Source organism: Musca autumnalis, unplaced genomic scaffold (genome assembly GCF_047663935.1).
Source record: "Musca autumnalis isolate F117 unplaced genomic scaffold, ASM4766393v1 scaffold_3, whole genome shotgun sequence".
Lineage (NCBI taxonomy): Eukaryota > Metazoa > Arthropoda > Insecta > Diptera > Muscidae > Musca > Musca autumnalis.
In genome coordinates this window covers 236026543-236050240 of record NW_027411866.1, presented here as the reverse complement: position 1 = coordinate 236050240, position 23698 = coordinate 236026543, and the positions used below count along the sequence as shown (strand labels likewise).

General features: G+C 37.9%; 2 protein-coding genes across 10 annotated transcripts in view; one reads left to right on the top strand and one right to left on the bottom strand.

Moving 5' to 3' along the window:
* Positions 1-10037, top strand: part of Hexo2 (beta-hexosaminidase 2) — a 33296-nt gene extending 23259 nt beyond the window's left edge. For all 9 annotated transcript variants that reach the window (XM_073977284.1, XM_073977292.1, XM_073977291.1 and 6 more), the window contains exons 4-7: positions 5456-5549; positions 5608-5826; positions 5888-6693; positions 9679-10037. In XM_073977284.1, coding sequence (XP_073833385.1) covers positions 5456-5549; positions 5608-5826; positions 5888-6693; positions 9679-9860 — 1301 coding nt within the window. In that variant the 3' untranslated portion in view covers positions 9861-10037. The remainder of the gene's footprint in view (positions 1-5455; positions 5550-5607; positions 5827-5887; positions 6694-9678) is intronic.
* Positions 10000-16255, bottom strand: LOC141399133 (uncharacterized). Its single transcript, XM_073977294.1, has 4 exons — positions 16052-16255; positions 14600-14790; positions 10680-11251; positions 10000-10611 (listed from the first exon to the last, which is right to left on the bottom strand). Exons 2-4 carry the CDS (start codon positions 14773-14775, stop codon positions 10109-10111), a joined length of 1251 nt encoding a protein of 416 aa, XP_073833395.1. The 5' UTR covers positions 14776-14790; positions 16052-16255; the 3' UTR covers positions 10000-10108.
* Positions 16256-23698: the final 7443 nt, after the last annotated feature.

Below are 23698 nucleotides of genomic sequence, written 5' to 3'. Positions count from 1 at the left end.
GAGTCTAAGACCAGATCAGCCTCAGAAATGCACACATTCCAAACCAAACAAACCTTTGAGCTGGGTTACTTCTTTATCTGGACAAGGTTCAAAACGGTCGGAGGAGCAGACATTTCAGGATATATTGCTGGTGATATGGTGAAAAAATAGGGCGTAGTAAGTTCCTCTTCGCCCTATCACTCTCGGTATGTCCTATAAATTACCGTTTAAAATAACACGTGCACCTCTACGGCTCTATCACTGTCACTTCGATGAATGTAACAGCCGTTCTATTATTCCCTTTCCCGGGTTGGGAGAGTAACTTAACGGTTGTCCACAATTTACCCAATCCTGTACCAATGTTGCATTGCTTCAGGTGATTTAGCCACTGTTTCCGCTTATGCTCTTAAACCTAAATCGTGGGTTTGTACAACGAAGCTAATCACGCTCATTTGCTAGTACCGTGGCCTCTGTTGGTAATTTTTGTCTAATTTCCAGCAGATATGTAACGAGCGGGTTGAGGTCAAGGACAATTTTTCAGCTACCCAAAGACATGCGGGACTTGGTAGCTCTCTGAAGCGGTGATTGGTAAAATCTGGGAACCCTTGCCAATTCACAATTCAAAAAACTACGACGGTCAGAGGTTATGAAGTCGGGTGGTGTGTTAAAAGAGACCATGAAAGGAAGGTCTGTGCCAAGTCGAATGACATGTTTCCAGGGCAGGTCATTTATCAGACAGGGTACCACAAGTGGTGATGTCTGGCGAGCTGTGGCAATATTGTTGTTGGAACAGTATTTTATATGTTTCTATGCTCATTTCCCTGCTTAATGTGGCTCTGGGTTTATCTCCAATTCTAGGAATGTGACTGTTTCATGGTATGTAAAAACAGATCTACTGGAGTTATCTGAGTAGGCTTGGTAGGGCAGTTAAAAAGGTGCGGTGTGTCGTGCGGGCTTGTGCCACAAGCTGGACAGATGTTTTGAACGGTGTCGTCGATCCTTCAGACGGCTGCACCATCCCGAACGTAGTTCAGCCAAAACTGCTCTGGTTTCACGCTCCTCAGCTGCGGTAGATGGGGGATGTTCTCGGGGGACCGCATTCACACCATAGTTGTTTATCATATCTGCGACTGCATCCGTCTGAATGCTATCTAATCCTGTTTGAAAAGTTTGTTGATCTAGGGGTTCTCTTTTGTAACGTTTGACCTCCTGTCTGGTTGGGGGGGTCCTATCCAACATATGGTGATTAGCATGGTTCTCACAGAAACACCCGAGTAACAGTGCAATGAGAGCATGTCATGAGAGCATCCTCATGTAGATGATCCACTGAATACAGGAGGAGGCATCCTGTTGCAGTTCTCAGAGCGCATACTGTCAGGTTTTAATAATTTTCCATTGCGTTGCACATATATTCGCGGACCAGACTCTCGCCACATAGCTTACCACAGACCGACATATGGCGTTATATGAGGTCGACAAGGCTTCTTTATCTGCACCCCAAGTGCTGCCGTCAAGGGACTTGAGGACCTTGTTCCTACATTTCAGATTGTCGCAGATAACTGTGGCACTGTGTCACATTCGATAGCATGTTCATGTCGTCCACACGACATGCTGTCGAATGTGACCCCTAGAATTTTGGTGTAGTTGGTGGTCGGGATTCTGCTACCATCACCAAGACATTCAACTCTCTTCTCACCTGCGCCGTCCATGTGGTGAACAGAGTGGTAGTGGTAGATTTATATTTAACATTTTCCTATTCCTCGCGTTGAAAAAATTGGATAGGATTTCAGCCTTTCACAAGTGACATTAGGTGAGGTACCCGAAGCTAAGATCGTACAATTATACGCATATTTTACGACCTCAATGCCGTCTGGAGGGGTGAAATGCAGGAGAGATAGAGGTTAAACAGTTCCGAAGATAGCACCCCACCTTGGGGAATTCCCTTTTTTACTCTACGGTTACGATGCTTGGACTTCTTGTTCCGGAATTTCTCGTACTACTGCCGTCCACACATACATATAATTGATTATCCAACATTTCAAACTTGCCCGGAGCGTAGTCTGCTCGATCTTCTCAAACAGAGTGGAGTGCCTGACAATATCAAAGGCTTTTTATGAGTCGAGCGCCACAACACGGCTTGCTCTGGTTGAGTGATCGATTAATATGTTTGGAAATAGCGTGCAACGCTATTGTCGTGCTGTGCTCCTTACGGAACCCATACTGATGATCGACAATTGGATAGCTATTTCTGACGCTGGGAAGAGTGAAGCCTCCTAAAGGCAACAAAAGCGAAATCAGTCTGTACGCTTCCAGACTTCTAGAACGATGTGGATTAGCGATATGTTAAGAACTTTAGTAAGATACTTGACTCCCGGCACATTCAGTTGTTCCTGCTGAAACACGGAGATTCCATCAGGACCCAACGCTTTGGATGATTTAGCGTTCCTGATGACATTCGCAATATCATCCATTGTAAACTGTGGTGGTTCCTCCTCGGCAGTAAGAGGTCTGATGCGACGTAATACTCTTCTCTTCGCCCTGTCACTCTCGGGGTGCTCGACAAACTGTCGATTGAAATAACTTGCGCACCTCTTCGGGTCAGTCAACGTAACGTCGCAAAACGTGACTGAGGTCCTATCTTCCCTTCTTCCAGGGTTCGAGAGTGACTTAACCGTTGCCCACAAGTCACCTATACCGGCTCCAATGTTGCAACTCTTCAGATGATTTAACCACTTGTTCCGCTTATGCTCGCCGACCAGCCTGTTAACTTCCAGTGTCAGCTCCCTTACTCTGGGGTCATTGGGGTTGGTTCGGCGAAGTTCATCACGCTCATTTGCTAAACCCGTCGCCTCTGCAGGGAAGTTTGGTCTTACTTCGGGTATTCGACCAGTAGGGATATGGCGAGCGGCTGCAGCAGTGATGATGTCTCGGAACGTCCTTTCCGCTACCCGAACATCAAAAGGATTGGGCAGTTCTCTGAAGCGGTGATTGGTGAACTCTCTGAAACCCGGCCAATCAGCCTTATTATGATTGACGAATGTGCGGCGTTCAGAGGTAATGAAATAGGGTGGTCTGCTAATGGAGACAATTATGGGGAGATGGTCTGATCCAAGGGAAATTACGGGTTGCCAGGTAACGTCATTTGTCAGACCAGGTGACACGATGGTTATGTCTGGCAAACTGTGACACTCTCCTCTAATTCTGGTAGGGGCGTCCTCATTGACCGTGCAAAACGTAGAGCTGTCAATCTGCTCAGCCAACGCTGTACCTCTCTGATCGCTTCCGAGAGCCGAATGCCACATCTCATGATGCGCATTTAAGTCCCCCAGGACCAGACGATTATGACCTTCCAAAAGCGGGCTAATGTTAGGCACGTAATCTGAGATACAGCTATTTCTCGGCGGGATGTATACGTTCAGCAACTCTATTTCGGCAGTTCCACACTTGACAGCTACCCCCATACATTCCATGCACGGATCATTAGAGACGACTCAAGCGAGATAGGTCTGTATTGGACAGACAGGTGCAATAGGAAAGCTAATCCCCCACCTCCACTTCTGGTGCGATCCTTTCTTAGCACGTTGTAACCATCGCAACGGTGTTAGCGTGTGTGGCCGGAACAATGATGTAGTGTAGTTCCGGGTCCATCCGGTACAAAGAACCCGCTGCCATGGTCCATGACTGGGCTGGAAGAAATCTAATGCTCGACAAAGTGTCGATTAAAAAACAGTGGGCACAGCATAAGATCGCCAAACGTGACCGAGGTCCTATCTTCCTTCTTTCCAGTGTTCAAGGTTGACTCAATTCAAATCTTCCGATGATTTAGCCACTTGTGCGGCTTATGCCCACCTACCAACCTGTTTACTGCCATAGCTCTAGGGTCACTGGGGTTGGTACGATGAAGCTGGGAAGTTAGGTTTCATTTCGGGTATTCGAACAGCAGATGATGTCTTGGAACGTCCTTTCTTTTACTCGAACATCAGAAGGTTGGGCAGATTTCTAAAGCGGTGATTAGTGAACTTTCTGTCACTATGCCTGTGCGGTGTTCGGGAGGTGATGAAATCGGGCGCCATTTGTCAGATTAGGTGACACGATGGTTATGTCTTGCAAACTGTGACACTCTCCGCTAACTCTGCTTGTAGCTATCAATATGTTCAGCTAGCACTATAACCTCTGGTCGTTTTCGAGGACAAAATATCACTCCTCATGATATGCATTAAAGTCCCCCAAGACCAGACGGTTATCCGCCATCCAAAAGCGGGCTGATGTTGGGCCTATAAGTAGAATACGGCGATTTATCGGCGGTATGTATACGTTCAGCAACTCAACCTCGGCAGTTTCACACCTGACTGCCCATACATTCTATGTACGATCATCAGAGCCAGGCTCAAGCGATATAGGTCTGTATTGAACACTTCTGGTGCGATCCTTCCTCAGTACATTGTAATAATCACAACACTGTAAGCTACAGGTGGCACGGAGCTTTGTTTCCTGGATCGCGGCGATCATGATGTTTTTCCGACTCATAAAGTCCACAATTTCGCTGACAGCAGGAATTATGCATTTCCTGGCCGCAAAACAGCAATCTGTGGTGTTGTGTGGTTTGTTACTGTGGGGGCATATCGTGTTCCGACGACGAAGAATCGGACGGCGATGTTGGAGACACGCTTGTGCGCAGCAACATAACTCCTACGTTGTCATAACTCCTACGGTAGTCCTGGAGGAAACTAAAGGCCGCTGCACATACGGCGCGTTGAGCGTTGCGTTACAACAACCACATGAACACTTCAAGAACAAACTTGGCATCACTTACACATTTTCCATGTGGTTGTTGCTTTCAACGCACAACGCGTCGCACAACGGACCGTATGTATTTGGCCCATAAGACAGCATCTAAAGTACACTCATTCCCTGCATCTATAACATCTCACCGATGTTGACATGTGGTGGATATGAATCTGACAGACAGAACAGTTCCATGGCCCAGGATTCTTCTATATCCTGACACGGACCAAAGGAGCCCGGAGCAAGCATTCCCTGTAATATTAAAAAAGTATAACACAATAGTTGACATGACTGATTTCGTATCGGCAGAGATTTTATACCTAAAAAAATATTTTTTTTAATCTGGACCACAAGGTGTACCTTCGGTAAAAATTCGAAAAAAAGGATGATCAAAGAGCCCTTAATCAGCACATAAAAAACAAGTTGTTAAACTTTTGTCGGAGAGTTAACAGAAGGTCCTCTCTGATAGTGTCGATTCTTATTAGATCCTGCGCAGCATACCAAAATATATTGTATCCTGGAAAAGTTAAATTACTTTGGCAAATGCTTTTTAGTATGTATAGGTTATCAGCTTTCCAACGGTACCTCCCACATGCGTTGTTAGAAAAAACGTTTTTAACGTAAAATTTATCTATTATAGTAAATAATACTCAGTGCTTCAATATTAATTTTAAAAAATATTATTTTTCAGGGACTGCAACATTTGTGGATATCAAAGCACCAACCGTTTATGGCGCCCGACATGCTTTTGAAACCCTGAGTAATCTTATAACTGGATGCAAGGAGTAAGTTCACCTTTTCTCCAAAGCATTTCAAATTTCTTATCAAACTTTATTTATACAGCAATGGTTTGCTAATGGTAAGCTCTGCCCGAGTTACCGATCGTCCGTTATATCCTCACCGGGGTGTTCTCTTGGATACATCCAGAAACTTTATGCCACTCAAACAAATTCGCAATACCCTTGATGCCATGGCTGCATCCAAGATGAACGTGTTCCATTGGCATGTTGTGGATACGCATAGTTTTCCCCTGGAAATTACCAGAGTTCCAGAGATGCAGCGGTAGGATAAGTTTAAATAATTTGGATTTTGGGGACTAAATAATTTCTGTTTCTGCTTTCAGCTTTGGAGCCTATGGGGCTGGCAGCACTTATTCCCGTGCTGATACCTCCAACATGATTAAATATGCCCGCCTGCGTGGTATACGTGTACTAATTGAAATCGATGGCCCCTCACATGCTGGTAACGGGTGGCAATGGGGTCCCATGGCGGGTATGGGTAATATGGCGGTGTGCATTAATCAAAAACCTTGGAGAAATTATTGCATTCAACCACCATGTGGTCAATTGAATCCAGTCAACTCCAACATGTATAGCATAATGAAGGAGATTTATGAAGATCTGGCAGAAGTTGGAGCCCCAGAGGAAACGATCCACATGGGTGGTGATGAGGTATACATTTCTTGCTGGAACAACACCCAAGAGATTACCAAGAAAATGCGTGAAATGGGTTATGATTTGTCGTTGGATAGTTTCTATAAATTGTGGTCAGAATTTCATGAGAAAAATCTTGAATCTTGGGATGAAGTTAATCAACGACAATATCCCCACCTTAAAGTACCCAAGTCGACAATTGTATGGTCTAGTCATTTAACTGATCCAGGACATATTGAAAAATATTTACCCAAAGAGCGTTTTATTATCCAAACTTGGGTCGCGGCTGATGATCCATTGAATCCTGCACTGCTGAATATGGGTTATCGGGTAATTGTATCGACCAAAGATGCCTGGTATTTGGATCATGGTTTCTGGGGTAGAACGCAGTATTACAATTGGGCCAAGGTCTACAACAATAAAATTGATAGTAATCCGAACATTTTGGGTGGAGAGGTGTGCATGTGGAGTGAATTTGTTGATCAAAATTCTGTGGGTAAGTAACTTGGAAAATGTTGAAATTTTTAAATACATTAGAAACAGTGGTCGGCCCTGTGGGTGTGTCGGTGTCACTAGACCTTAAGACCATTTTCCGGCCTATTTTCTATAGAAAACAAGTAAAAAAGTATCAGTCGGCTTTGCCGACAGAGATATACCCTCAGCCTGTGTATATTGAAACAATTTTTTCCCAAAAAACGCATGTATTTAGGAATTTTGGGCGTTTGAACTGACAAAAATGTAGATTAGGATTAGAGATCAAAAGTTTTGCGGAGGAGATACTAAAAAGAATGGATCTCCAGCCACTACATATGGTACCATAGGGGTTTTTTAGAACTTCAGGGATGTTTGCTCAAGAAGTATGGACTTGCCCCTCAAACAACTTTTACCATCGCAATTGAGGCAGCGAATGCAAGTTGCTTCAACAAAAATCAAAGTGATTCGAAAGCAGGTCTTAAAGTGAACATGTATCCGACATTTTGTGTGGGATGGATGGAGTGGACAAATATAGTCCATATTTGAACCTGATCTATATCTGGTAGATATATTAGGATGTGTAAAGTATGGTCCAATTCGGCCACTCTCTTCAAGAGTTTATCGTACGCACAATTTTTCCGAACATTTTTGAACTTTTGTGGGGGAGGTAGCTGTAGGAGTGGACCGATATGGCTTATCTTCGAACTTAAACTATGTTTGGACAAAATATTACTAAGGCCAAACTTTGGACCGAATCGGCAGTCCTGTTCGAGAGTTATTTTGCCCTCCAACCTCCTCACACGGTGTCATAGGGGTTTTTTGCAACTTTCAGGCTATTTTCTCAGGAAGTATGGACTTGCCCCTGATGAAACTTATACCGTCGTATGGAGGGCAGTGAATACAAGTTGCTAAAGCAAAAATCAAAGCGATTCGAGAGATGGTCCTAAACTGAACTTTTCCAAATTTTTGTGTGGGAGGTACCCGACGGAGTGGACCGATTGAGTCCATATTAAAACCTGATCTAAGTCTGGTACACGCTCCAGGATGGGCAAAGTATGGACCAAATCGGTTACTCCTTTCAAGAGTTATCGTGCGCACAAATTTTCCGAACATTTTCGAACTTTTGTGGGGGAGGTACCGGAAGGAGTGGACCGATATAGCTCATCTTCGAACTTAAACTAAGTTTGGGCAAAATATTACGAAAGCCAAAATTTGAACCGAATCGGTTCATCCGTTCGAGAGTTATCGTGCGCTCCAGCCAGACAGACAGACGGACGGACATTGCTCAATCGACTCCAAATTGTCTGAAACACATTTCGTCCAAACATACTTGGGGTCTAAAACCATTATTTCGATGAGGCACATTTTGCCCGTATGAAAGTGTATATACCCTCGTTAGCATAAATGCTGAGGGTATAAAAATATCTCAGTTTTCTGAGGATACTTTTTCTTAGCAAAACATTTTCTCAATTTCATAAGAGGAATTTTTAGAAAAAAGAAATATGCTCAATTTTCTGAGAAGACTTTTTTCTATAGAATAATCTTCCTTAAGAGACTATTTCTATAGCAAAAAGCGTCTTCAGGCAAATGAGGAAATTTTTTATATAGAAAAAATGTCACCTCTTCCCTTAGATTTTTCTATAGAAAATTCTTCTTAGGGAACTAAAGACTTTTGAAGAAGACTCAGAGAACTGAGGACATTTTTTTCTATAGAAAAAAGTCTGCTCAGATAACTGGGGATATTTGTTGTATAGAAAAAAGTCTATAGAAAAACTCTCCTCAGGGAACTCATGACATTTTTTTCATCGCAGGAAAATTATTCATTTTCTATAGAAAAAGTCTCATCTGGAAACTTAGAAATTTGTTCTATAGAAAAAGTCTTCTTGGGGATCTGACGAAATGTTTTCTATAGATAAAGGTCTCCTCAGGGAATTGAGGACATTTTTTCTGTAGACAAAGTCTCCTCGGGGAACTGAGGAAATTTTTTCTATAGAAAGCGTCTTCTCAGCAAATAAAGGAATTTTTTTCTATAGACAAAAGTCTTCTAGGAGCACTCTATAGAAAAATGTCTCCACCGGGAACTGAGGACAATTTTCATATAGAACTGAGGAAATTTTTTCTATAGAAAAAAGTCTTCTCAGACTCAAACTGGAGACATTTTTCCATAGAAAAAGTCTCCTCGGGGGACTGAGGACAATTTTCATATAGAAAAAATCTCCTCAGGATACTGAGGAAATTTTTTCTATAGAAAAAAGTCTAATCAGGAACTGATGAAATGTTTTCTATAGAAAAAAGTCTCCTCAGGGAACTGATGAAAATGTTTCTATAGAAAAAGTCTTCTCGGGGAACTGAGGATAAGATTTTCTATAGAAAAATTCTCCTCAGGGAACTGGGGAACATTTTTTCTATAGAAAAAAGTCTCCTCAGTGAACTGAGGAAAACTTTTTCCATAGAAAAAAGTCTCCTCGGGGAACTGAGGAAAATTTTTTCTATAGAAAAGTCTTCTCAGTGAACTGAGTAAAAGTCTCCCTAGGGAACTGAGAAAAATGTTTTCTATAGAAAACGTCTACTCTCTTTTCAATAGAAAAGATTTCCTCATTAACTGAAGAGGCTTAGTTGTATAAGAAAAATTTCCTCAGATGTCAGAGAAAACTCCTTAGTTGACAGAGGAAATTTTTTTTTGTAAAAAAAATTCCTTTATTTTCTGAGACATTTTTTATAAAAAAAATGTCTTCAGTTCCCTAAGGAGACGTTTTTTAATATGAATATTTGTCTATAGAAAAAATACTGTTTCCTGAGGAGACTTTTTTATACAGAAATATTTCCTTAGCTTCCTGAACGTTTTCCTATAGACAAAGCTCAGTGCCTTAGAAGACTTTTTCCAGAGAAAAACTTCCTGAGTTGAGGATACTTTTGCTATAGGAACAATTTCTTAAGTTTCCCGAGGAGACTACGTTCTGTTTTTCTAATTTCTTTCGATTAATTACATTGTTGTTTCTTTTTGCAGAGGCCCGTATTTGGCCCCGAGCTGGAGCCGCTGCTGAACGTTTATGGTCCAATCCGAAGACAAACAACCTGCAAGCCCAATATCGTTTCTATCGTTATCGTGATCGTCTTATATCTCGTGGTATACGACCCGATGCTGTTGTACCCAAATGGTGTATACTCAATGAAGGACACTGCATGTAAACTGGTAGGGATAGGTGTTTTTCTGTGTACCGCTGGGAAATGGTTGATTTTTAATTAATTTTAGTGTTCTATTAAGACTGATCTTTAAAAGATCACCTCGTTTGTTAAGTGCCTTTTTTTCTTGAAATTAAACCAAATATTTTATTCTTATATAAATAAAGAGAATTATTAAATTTATTGCCTGTGTGTATTCTTTGATAGGAAAATGTGGTCATTAGTCTAAAATTGTCATAAGGAAGTTGATGAAGTTATTTAACATAACCCTGATCAATGGCATGTTTAAACATATCAGCAATACGTTGGCGTTTATGTTGTTCTTGGAATGGTTTTAAATTCCAAACATCAACTAATACAGAATCAGCACTTATTTCATCTAAATCGGCTATCTCATCTTCTTCCAGCATTGACATGGGTAGTGATTCAATGCCCATGCCACAACCAAAGCGGGCAAATTCCTTCAATTCATCCAAAAATGATTGCCATGAAAATACGGATTCTGGATCAGCTCCCAAATCTTTGATGAGATCACAAGCACTTTCGTGATAGGCCCTTAGTAGTTCCTCATAGTGATTTTCACGTAATTCATGGCTGGTACAGGAATAAATGAAGAATGAGATATCCACTGCCAAAGAGGCACAGCGAGCCAATTGGAAATCAATAATTTTAATGGCTTCGGGTTTGCCCTCGGCGCTATAACGGGTTAGGAAGTTGGGTGTCCAACAGTCACCATGGCCAAAGACAGTCAATTTTGCTGTAATACCAAAAACAACAACAAATTATTAATTTTGTGGCCTTAAAAATATGCTACGCTTTACTCACATTTTGTTGACACCAAATTAATTTGATCATCATACAATTGTTCGGCGTGTAAATAGTTTTTGGCCACTGTCTCATATTTACTATCCGGATATGATTTACTCACAGCATCTTTGGCCACTTCACATGCCAGCTTCATAAAATCTAAATACCATTTACGATTTGATTCTGCATAGTAGGTCTCCTCTAAACACTTGCCCGTCTTTTCAAACAGCTCCGGTTCCAAGGCATTTAATGCCAATGATATACCATGAAATCTACCCAATGTACGCATTGTTAGTAAACATTCTTCGAGAGTTATGTAACCCTGACGATCCGGGGAACCATAACCCAGAAAGCTAACATCCTCCAATGCAACAAAATCATTTTCTCCGTCACAATGTGAGGCATAACATTTGGGATATTCTGTAAAGGGGTTTTTCGGTTGACGTCGCTTTTGGAACTCTTCCCAGGCAGGTACAACTTTCAAATAGAAATTAATTTCATTGCGGAAGAAATCGGCAGACCGGAAAACTTTACGGCGTGCCAAGTTGTCGGGCATACCTTTACAAATCAGATTGACCTCAATGTTGGAGCTAAAGAAAAAAGGGGGAGAAAAGAGAGGAAATAATATTACAATATAAAATAAACCAGGTTAGGGGCTCGGCTTGAAACGATATGCAATTTATTATGTGATACGGGACTCACACACACATTTTGTTCTATACGGCTTCTAAGCGAGTTGACTTCTTACAGTGCTTCCCCCCTACTAAAATTCTTACCACATCTCAGATGCCTACATCTTTTTTTCAATTTTCCAAGCTTCGGGTTAAATATTGGTGACTAGCAACATGTTGAGGACGCCTATAAGATACTTAACTTTGAGTTCTGCCCAACTCTCTGGATTATTTGCGGCTTTGGATGACTTTATTGTTGTTGTAACAGTACATGATATGTTTGTAAGTCCGTTTTCTTCTCAATTCAGGTCATGGCACAATTACCATGCCATGTTTCAGGTCTAATTCTATTTCAAAGTCTGGGTATGTGGCTGCTTCGATGGGTTGTAACCAGGACCGCATTGACGTCTGTGTGCATGCTATTCAAACCTGCTTGATAGACTTGCTGATCTAGTGGTTCTCTCTTGTAACGTTGGAACTCTCTTTCTAGAACATCAAGATTCCTCTTACTTTTAAACCCCCTAGCGAGTAGTGAAACTAAAACATATCTTTGTGTGTGGCCATACTTGACGAATCTTCCTCACTTTCTTCAGAAGACTTTTCTTCTATATAGAAACAATTCTTAGACTACTGAGGGGACTTTTTTCTACAGAAAAAAATACTGTTTCCTAGAGAGCTTATTTTATATAAAAAAATTCTCAGTATCCTGAGGAGACTTTTTCTATAGAAAAACAATTTCCTCAGTATCATGAGAACACTTTTTATCTTTAGAAAACAATTTCCTCAGTATCCTGAAGTCACTTTTTTCTGTAGAAAAAAATTCTTTTCAGAAAAGATTTAAAAAATCCAAAACAAAAACTTTCCTAGTTTCCAGTATCCCGAGGTCACTTGTTTCTATAGACAAATGTCCTAGTTTCCTGAGAAGACTGAGAAGAAAAGTTTTAATTACCTGAGGAGACTTGTTTTCTACAGAAAAATGTCCTAAGTCTTTTGAAGAGACCTTTTCTATGGAAAAAATCCCCAGTCTTCTGAGCAGACATTTTTCTATAGAAAGGCGACTTTCTCAATAGACAAAATGTCCATCCACTGTTCCCATCGCGTTGAATTCTTATTCGCGGTAAGGTCGATCAAAGTAATCGATCGATCAAGTTCAAAGGAGTTCAGTCTTTCACAAACTACATTAGGGAAAGTACAATCACACGCATACGTAACGATCTCAATTTCATCTGGAGGTGATTGAACACTGAAAGAGTAGAGATTCAAAAGTTTCAGAGATATCATGCCACTTTGGGGAACTCCCCGTTTGACTTTATGGGCCATAAACTTATTGTTCCTGTATTCCACGTAATTGATTTTCCAAGGGGTTCAAACGTGGCTGGAGGGTAGTCTGTTCGATATCCTCAAATATCGTTGAGTGTTTGACATTATCAGAGGCATTTAATAAGTTGAGCGTTACCAATACTGAGAACAAATTTCCTTTAGCGGCACCTGTCGTAAAAATGTCCTTAAATGTCTCCAATAAATAGCCGATCTTCAATGACAATTTGAGACTTTATACCATGGACAAATGTCAAACTTGATTACGAATTATCATTTGTTTTGCCTTTTGTTTTCTATCGCTTTTGTGTAAGGTTACGAACTTATTCTATATCTGCCGCTATTCTACTTCTTCATTCAATTTATTACTGTGCGGACCTCACTTTGGCTATGTGATCTCAGTGTAGATACCATAGTCTGGAAATAGTTATATGTTTCCTTCATTGCCGTTAAACTGCAATATTAAAAGCTTACTAAAATCCTGCTTCCCGATCCTCAGCCCACTATCTGAATTAGTTAACAAATTCCTTTATAAAAAGGATGTTTGTGTTTTGTACTCGGTAACATTTTAGGACTTCAGTATTATAGTCTGTTTCTCTAAGACGCACAGAGGGGAAATTGGTGTTAAAAGTTGATCAAAAGCCCTAGAAAGCTCATTTATAGTCGGATTGATATAAAATTTTGCACAAAGCATATCTTCTGTACAAGGATTAATCCTATAGAAAATAATGAAAATCGGTCCAGATTTGGATGCAGCTTCCATATATATTCGCATCTGATGTGAGATAAAAATGCACCAAAATCACTGAAATTTGACACATGCAACCTGAACTAGCCTAAAAAAACATTGAGCCAATTTTCAAACAAATCGGTACAGACGTATATATATAGTCCCATATGCATATATTTCATTCCAAATTTTATTTTTTGAAACTTACTTAAATTATATTTTTCTCAGTTCACATGAGAAAAGCCGTGAATGTTTCTGAATAATGCAAACATATTTGATAGGTGTTAGTTTAGTCTGATAAATAAGAGTCCCGGTTATACGGCGGAACAAAATTTAGTGTGAGTAAACCTTGCAATTCCATATAAAAATATTTCATATTTTAGTTGAGAAAAATTAGATTTTTTCGAAATGGCGCAAATATGCGCAATTTTTTATGATTGAATCTGATATTTGAGACTCAAGCGCATAAAACATTAGAAGAAACTATGGTCGGGAAACGACGGGGAAATAGACTTTTTCACTATTGAAATTGTAGTAATCTTAAAAATTATCATAAAAAATGTTTATAAAGAGGATATGTATCACCATTATTAAAGAGCAAAGATGTAAAATCAATCTGAAAATTTTAAATGCTAATCTTATTCGGAGACTGTACAAAAACAATAAATCTTGAAAAATATAAATTTTCGCGAAAATAATGTCTTTTAATGTTCACCTAATTTCTTAGTTTTCGAAAAATTACTTTTTGTTTTCAGTATGGCTGAGTTCAATCGACTGCTGCATTGGATTGGTTAATCTTACAAAGTCGAGGATGTTTATAGCAAATGTAGAAAAGAGTCTGGTTGCCGTTTATCAACATTTTTTTCATAAAAAACGATTTTCATATTTTGAGTTTTGAGCACCTTTAGGCATATGTTTCCCCTCTGTGAGACGATTCGAATTCAAATTCGTTCGAATTACTACCAAACTCCTTTTGTTGTAGAACATTTTTATTTGATTTATAACAAAAAAATGATAAAATATTATTCAAACAACAGAAGTTTGATAGTTGTTCGAACGAATTTGTATTCGAATCGTCTTAGTGAAACAGGCCATTAATTTACCCCTAATTAAATGTGTATCTATGTAAACAGCTCAACCAGATCTAAAAGTATTGAAAACTATAAAGCCATTGAAATGGAGCCCCTAAAATTAAATTTTCAACCGCAAATTTAACTCACCCATTATCCTCATTGACACCATAAACACACAAACGAAATACACGACTTAAATATGAATCACCCTTTTTGAAACCTTTTCCAAATTTATGTGAGGTATATTTAGTGCCACCAGCTTTTCTGATGATATCTTCCAGCACGGCTTCGGTGAATTTATTCGAAATATCCGATAAACTCATGATAGTGGCAAGCAACTGTAAGGAGAGAAATAATACTATTTTTTATTAAATGTTTTACTTTAAATGAAACTTGTTAAATAAACGTAAAGTTTAATCTTTAAAAATTTAACTGAAGTACTGCTGTGAGATGATTTGAAAGTGTTTTTTCTTTACGTATTGTAAACGTTAGTTCCATTGATAAGTATAAAATGTTAACAATATCATTTAATTTTGTAATCAAACTAAAACAAACAATTTTATTGCTCAAACAAAATAATCTTTACTTTTCAATTAGTTCAATTAGTAACAGAAACAAGTTTTTCCTCTTAAAAATGCGTTTCCTTTTAAACTGATGTGTATGAAAATGTAAACAAACACTTGAATAACAGTCCACTTTATGTTAACTCAGAAAATAATAGCTTTGTTCCCGTACTTTTTAATAGTAAAACTCGTAAAAGAGAGAAAGAGAGCAAAATTGTTGTCACACAAAAGTTTTTTCAACAAGTTCGGGAACGCAAAAATGGAAAAAAACGTCAAAAAAACTGGAACAAATGTCAAAGTCAGTGTACCAGCCAATCAGACGCCGGCATCCATGTTACTATTTTTTACACGCTCAAATTTGTCGTGTAAAAAGTTTTTAAAGAGAGCGTCATTCAGCGCCATTTTTGATTAAAGAGAAGTGAACATTTTACAACTTTTTTGTGTAGGGGAACGGATTTTCGGGTAAAATGTGTAAAAGTCGTAAAAATTTTAAAAACTTTTTAGTTCTGGAACACAGCTAATATGTATGCTATGGACTGTACAAAAGATAAACAGACCAATGATTTAACAGTGCTCCCCATGCTTACGTCCGATTAAAATCTGGTTCATGGCATTAAAGTAGGTGTAGTGTGTAAAGTATAAAAGTAATTTGAAATAGTATATAAAATACAAATTAAAAGGAAATACAGGAAAACACAAAAAATAGCGATAACATTGCTCATGTTAAGATACCATTCATTGTGTTCTCTGTTAAAAAGCCGGCTGATAACAACATAATAATTAATAATGAATTTAATCAGATGTCGGAGGATAGATACAAATGTCATTGGATATACAAGAAGGTTACAGTAGAAGGTTATTGAACTTCTCCATTCATTAGTTTTGTAAAGTATTTTTTTTTTTTTTTTTAATTTACTTTAAACTGAAAATTTATTTTATAGCGGCTCTTTTTTCAAACAAGCTGTCGTATACGCGGAAGTTGTTTGTTTACTATTTTCCTATTTTTATTATTAGTATTATCCTTATTACCACTCACAATTCACTTGTTTTTTAAACTTTATTGTCTCGTTCAACTTATTGTGTATATCAAATTTTATAAAAAAATAAGCGAAAATTTTTAGATATGTCTTCTTATCGTTTCAAAAGTTAATGAGGAAATAGTTATGTACACATCACCAAACAAACATGCATACATTCATTTTACAAATTAAAATTTTACACAGTTGATGAATTTAGTACTGTGGGCCATTCAAAATTATATTTTAGTTGACCCTATTGTGAATGATAGAATTCATTGGTAATTAGTGACACACGTATAGTATAATTTGTTCGTTATTTTATATTTGAAATTAAAAATCCACTTGAAAATAGAGTTGGGCAATTAAACGACCTATACTATGTTTACATTTACGAAATCCACTCGATTTCAACTGTCAATTCCATTGCTCAAACGTCAAATGAAATCGAATCGATTTCAGTTGAGTTTTCATTTGACCTATACGCAAAGGAATTGACAGTTGAAATCGAGTGGATTTCGCAAATGTAATCATAGTTCTACACCTTTTTCACATGTTATTCGAAACATTCCAGTTGTAATTCGTAACATTTAATTTGCAATTCGATTATTCTATTTGTAACTCGTAACATTTTATTTGTAATTCGAAAATTGCAATTGTAATTCGAATTATACTATTTGTAATTCGAATTATTCCATTTGTAATTCAAATTATTCCATTTGAAATTCGAATTATTCCATTTGTAATTCGAATTATTCCATTTGAAATTCGAATTATTCCATTTGTAATTCGAATTATTCCATTAAACTAGGTCGTTCGATATTGCTCAGTTGTGTTTCTTTACTTACCTGACGTTACCATTTTTAACCTGCAAAGCCTTGCTTATAGTGCGGTTACACTACAGTTTTTTGCCGGGTTAACCCACTTTATGAGGATTTATTGCTTAATCTGGTCAAATCTGGCCAGATTTGCCATACAAAAATTAAATCCTCTCAGCACTGGGTTTATTTTAAATCCGGCATAAATCCACCAAATATACAGTGTTGTATTCGGTATTTGTGCAAAAAATCCAACTCTACTCAAAAAGTACCAAAAGTTGCAACTGTTTTTGCAACAGAGTTTGTCGTGTTTTACACGTTTACGATTGGTCGCATGAGATTTTATGGAGTTAACAAATCTAAAGTTATTTGAAAATCATAAAATTATTTATTTTTTTACATTAGACACTTTTTTAACAAAAAGTGTGTAAAATATACCAATATGAGCAACGATATCTCATGCGAGAAATTGTAAAAGTGTTAAACACGACTTTATTAGTTATTTTGTATATATACGTAAACAAACATCAGCTGACAGTTTATATCCTCGAAAAGTTAAGTGTAACCAGCAAAGATTAAGCCACTGGATCTATTAAACCCAGTGGGTTAACCTTCAATAGTGTAACCGGTTCAAAATCGCGTAAAAAATCAGAAACAAAAAGGAAACAAATAACTGAAAGTCTGTATACACAAATATTGTTTTGACATGTCTCTCTCTCTTTAATTTTGAAAATAGAAACATATAAAAACCCAGCAAAAAAGTTTGGAAGTTGTGCAATGCAGAGTTAGGATTTCAATACATCTTTCGATGCAGTCCACACGGAGTTCTGAAAAATGCACTCTGCTCGATACATTTTAGAAGCACTCGCTTAAAGATCCCTAGCCAAGCAAACCAATTTTTTGATCCCTAACGTGGCATTTTTTTTCTGAACACAAGAAAGAGTTTCTAAAATTTTGTCTGTTCTTTTACTTCTAAAAATGGCAACAACCGGCAAAAGTAGTAAAAATTGTAAACAATTCCCATATGATTTGTATGGCGTCTGAAGTAAAGGAACGCTTTTCGAGTAAAAAGTGTTAAAACTTGAAGATTCTTGAACGTAAAGGAACAGAGCTATTATAAGAATTTGTTTTAAAAAAATAAATACAAACTAAAGATACGAACATTGCTGTTAGTCCCAATTTACATTGGGCGAGTTTACTTGCGGCAATTGTCATTTTGTAGGAGAGAGAGGTGAGGCATATGGTAACCCTTTGCCTCTCAGCACCCTCTCTCGCCAACAAACTGACAATTGCCGCAAGTAAACTCGCCTAATGTAAATTGGGACTAATTCACAAGACGCAAATTATTTTTGAAGTGGAGTTTGAGTTATTTTGGGAATCTGAATTGAAGTTGGAGGAAAAATGAAAAACCATTTGGATGATGAAGCAATATCAGTTGCGGTGTCATAAAAAGCAGAGCAAAGGAAGTAAACTCAGTTACGATCAAATTTACCCTACGTTTACACATGACAGGACAGTTAAGTACATGTATTGATGGTCAAAACCCCTAAACTTGCCTGAGTGACGTAGGCGTCCAGACAACTGCAAAAACAATTGTAGAATAATGAAAGAAAATCGTCGATTTCTTTTTGCTTTCCTTTCACATGTTTTGTTTTTGTTCATGTTCTTTTATTTTCAACACATTTCAATTATTACCTCACTTATTTTTACAAAAAATGTTAAAAATTTGTTAACCCGGCTGTCTGTGAAAAAATGATGGACAGCTGGGAGACAGCCGACAAATGTATGTATGTGTTAGTAAATCAGAGTTGTATTTGCAGACAGACTGTCTTGTGTAAACGCCATTAACTAATGGAGATTTTTTATAATTTGTGTTAATGTAATAAAGTTAATATTCTTTTTTTGAACGAATAAGCAATGTATTTTATTTATTTTGGGATATTTGCATGATACAATGATACAAGGTAACCTCACGCTCCGAGCTTATAGAGTTGTATTCGCTTTGCCGTCCCTTCATTGCCAAACTGATTTTGACAAACTTTGTATGTATATGTAAAACATACATACGTCAGGTTTATTTACATTTCAAATCTGAAACCAATTTAATTTCAAATTTTTAAATTTAAAAGTTTCAGACCATTTGGAGTCGATTTTGCCTTGTCTGTCCGCCCGCCTGCAGGATAACTCTCGAACGGATCTACTGATGCGGTCCAAATAACGGTCCTCATTATAGTTTTCAAAATTTTAATCAATTTCGAGAATGGGGCAGTCCACTTTTTCCGGCAACTCCCACATAAAAGTTCAAAGATTTTCGCTAAAATGGTGCGTACGATAACTCACGAACGGATCACCTGATATTGCCAAAAATTAATCCTCGCAATATTTTTCCAGACATAGATTAAGGATGGACTATATCTATCCAGTCCTTCGAGTACCTCCATACAAAATGTTCGCTTAAGGGCTGTTCAAGAATAATTTTTATGTTCCTTGTGGTCCTGTTTAAAGTGATATGATGTGTTTCGAGAAAGTCCATGCTTCCAGACATATTTGTCCAAAAGCTTTAAAAATCCTACAGTGCCCAATATAAATGGCTGGTGGTCACAATAATTGAAAAAGTGACAGACATTGGTCCAACCTTTACAATTCGGAATATTCCTCTCAAACATGGTCAAGTCCTTGCTTCCTGACAAAATGCTACGGTGACAAACTAAAATGGCTGTTTGGCAGGAGAACTATCGAATTGACTCCTCAAATTAGATAGTCATGATTACGATGACAAAACATACACATATGCTCTGTTCCTTTACGTGCCTGAGGTTACCATTTCTTACCATTTTTAACCTGTAATGTGTTCCCTTACTTTTAATAGCATACAATTTATATGATAGCAGTTTACCACTTTTACCATTTTCTGCCACTGTTACCATTTTTAAAGGTAAAGGAACAGACCAATAAAGACACGACATATACAGATGTTTTCCTATGAAATATATATATGCTTTATATTCCTGTAAATTATAAAAAAAACGTGCATTTTGTATCTATAAAAGAATACAATATTTTCACAAAGTTAAAAGAATTTGAAAAGTTTACATCTTCTTGGGGCAGCAATGTTATTATTCTTTCTGGATTCAAAGGCCTTTTGTAGCATTATAGCACTGTTGGCAGCAGCGTTGGTGCTTACCAACTTCAACGTTGTTTTTCTTGGCGACAGCTTGGCAATGGTACGCTTGTCAGGAGCACGTCGTCGAAGAACCTCAGCATTAGGAATGAACAAATCCCACGGCAGCGAGAAAAGAGTTTCTTTTCTGCCAGCAGCTGCAAACCCACCAACAAACCTATACTGCTACAAAAATATCAGAATTTAATGTAATGGGTTGACAAACATTAGACAATGGATTGAGACGACAGAAGAGCTTCTTACATGGGTCACGCAGCAACTCGCGATTTTCTTTAGATGTAAGAAGGCGAATGCAGATTCGGTCCAGATGAGGAAACGGACATCATGGTCAGCAGGAGTCATTTTCAACACACTAATCTTTATAACACTCATAGCTTAAATGCTTTTTGCATCGAATTTGCAATTGCTTTTTGTTTTCGAATGAAGATATGAACTATTCCAAACCAAATCATTGATTTAAAGTACGATACAGCGTTTTTATGTTTTTTAAACAAAAATTTTTTCATCAGATTCAAACGCCATCAACGATGTGACCCTTATACCCCGGTTACACTATTGAAGGTTAACCCACTGGGTTTAATAGATCCAGTGGGTTAATCTTTGCTGGTTACACTTAGCTTTTCGAGGATATAAACTGTCAGCTGATGTTTGTTTACGTATACATACAAAATAACTAATAAAGTCGTGATTTACACTTTTACAATTTCTCGTATGACAATTTCTCATATTGGTATATTTTACACACAGGGATACATTTTTGTATCATGGTATCAAGCGTACTTTTTGTTTAAAAAAGTGTCTAAAGTAAAAAAATAAATAATTTTATGATTTTCAAATAACTTTAGATTTATTAACTCCATAAAATCTCATGCGACCAATCGTAAACGTGTAAAACACGACTAACTCTGTTGCAAAAACAGTTGCAACTTTTGGTACTTTTTGAGTAGAGTTGGATTTTTTTGCACAAATACCGAATACAACACTGTATTTTTGGTGGATTTGTGCCGGATTTAAAATAAACCCAGTCGTGAGTGGATTTAATTTTTCTATGGCAAATCTGGTCAGATTTGACCAGATTAAGCAATAAATCCTCATGAAGTGTGTTAACCCGGCAAAAAGCTGTAGTGTAACCGTGCTATTAGATTGGGCAAGTACTAGAGCTCCAAAACCAGCGATGACAGAGACAAACGCGACGTTGGCTTAAATTTACCTTACGCTTGCAACGTAGGGGCGAATATGCGATCACGGCACATGTTATTGAAAGCACCCTGACCAGAGCGGTGAGTACCGGTGAGACACGGGGAATAGGAACAACACCTGTAACAAAAACACACATTCAGTATATAAATATAAACCCATTCATTTTAGCTGCAACTCAATGACTTACTGGCTTGGTGGTACCACAATTATTACTGCGCATCGATTGGTGATATATTTGATGACATCTTTTATGACTTGTCATTCTTTTCCAGTGGTCTTGCGTGGACTAAACTCTGCAATAACACGAATAACAATAAAAAAACATTAAAGTATATTTGAAGTTGCATTTCACAATTAACTTCCGAGAAACAGAAAATCCAAATTTCTCTGTGCTTTTTCACAGTTATTTTCGCGATTTTTCACTGAATTTCCGTATATCCACATAGACTGCGTTGTCTGCTTCTTTTCTGCTTACCGTTTTTCTTGATCTTTTCTGAATATAAAGAAAATATTTTATTCTGCGTACACAAATATTTCAAGAAAACGTAAAAAAACAGTTTTTTGTTATTGCTGTCATTGACATACAATAACAAAAACAAATTTCATATCGTTTCATGCATGGTTGTATTTGACAGCTCAAGGACGGTTTTTTCAAATGAGATTACCTTCTTATTCTGCCATGGGATATTTGCAATGGCTTGAATTTTATAGCATCTTTAGACTGCATTTAAATTCAATCCAAAACACAACATCAAGGGCTGTGATTTGGATCGAAAATAGAGTGCATCCTATCTGTGTTCCGTGGAAGCAAAATGGAGTGCATCCTAGCTGCGCGCTCTCTTGTAAAATTCATAGGTGAATTCATAGAAAAAATGTACTCCAGCGGCAATTGTTCTAATGATTTAACTGCATCCTTGGATGCAAACTTTTTCCTGGGAATATATTGAAAATACAAAATTATTCAGAATTTATGGAAAAAATTAATGAAATGTGTGTAGTTAAATATAGAAGATATATTTGAAGGAAAGTCTATTGCTTTTCCTATATATTTAATGTATATTTTATGTGTTTTCGGTTCAAATTTTCGTGAAAACAAGGAAACAAAAATGAAGGAAATTTTGTTTGTGTTTCTATTAATTACGAATGGTGTCGTGGAAACGGGTTAATTCGTGTACGTAGTTCGACAGGCGAACAACGTAATTGAAACGCTCGTGTGAACATGACATAAAGGAAGACAATTGAATTTTATTAGGGATAGGTAAGTCGACTTTCGGTTAATCGATTAATCGACTTTTTGCAGTCAAAAATCTAGAAATCGTAGTCGACTTTTGTATGGAGAAAAATCGCATAATCGATTAACTTGTGATCGATTTTCCAGTTTGCACATCGATTGTTGACTTGGCGGTTTTACAATTTTGGCCGTTTTGCAGTTTCACAAGAAAAGTCGAAAATCGACGAATAGTCGATTATAATCAGAGCTCCGATTTGCTCGTTTTTACTCGCGAGTGAAAAGTACTCGCGAGTGGGAGTACTTGAAGAGTGCGAGTATAAGTCAGATTTGCTCGTGTTTAATCGCGAGTGAAAATACCTGCGAGTGGGAGTACTCGAAGAGTACGAGTTTTACAAGAAGTTTACTCTTTTGGAGGAGGGTGGTCGAAGGTCCAGAGGAGGTTGTTCCGAAGTTCGGAAGAGGGTGGTCGGAGGTTGTTCGGAACTCCGAACTCCTTCCCTTGAAACTCCGACTACCCTCCTCCGAACTTCGGAACAACCTCCTCTGGACCTTCGACCACACTCCTCGGAACTTCGGAACAACCTCCTTCCGAACTTTGAAACAAAGCCTCCCCTGGACCTCCGAACAACTTGCTCTTTCCATATTCAGTCCACAGGAACATCAAAACCTGTTCGCTATTACACACGCAACAACACACAAACAGCAAAAAAATATTTTTTACTCGATTTTACTCTTCGACCAAACTTGTACTCTATTTCTAGCTTTTTAACTCCCACTCGCTTTTTCTTGCAAAACTCGTACTCTTCAAGTACTTGTACTCGCAAACACTTTTAACTCGCGAGTAAAATCGAGCAAGTCTGAAATATGCTTCGCGAGTGACGAGTAAAAATAAAGTATACTCCATTTATTTTTTCTAATCTCGCGAGTACTCCCGCTCGAACTCGCTCGAATTTCACTCGCGAGTAGAATTCGAGCGAGTATTTCGGAGCTCTGATTATAATCGATTTTCTGCGGTTATAAGAAAGTCGAAAGTTTTAAACCGAAAAATCGCATTTTCATTTTTATACCAAAATCGAAAAATCGATTATTGCTTTCCATTACCTATCCCTAATTTTTATGCTTCTTTTTGACATTGCTACCAGATCTACAATTTTTGTTGGTCATTTACTTTTCAGGTGAAACAGTTCATAAGACCTTGGTCTCACTAGATGGTTTCAATGAAACAATTTCATGAAAT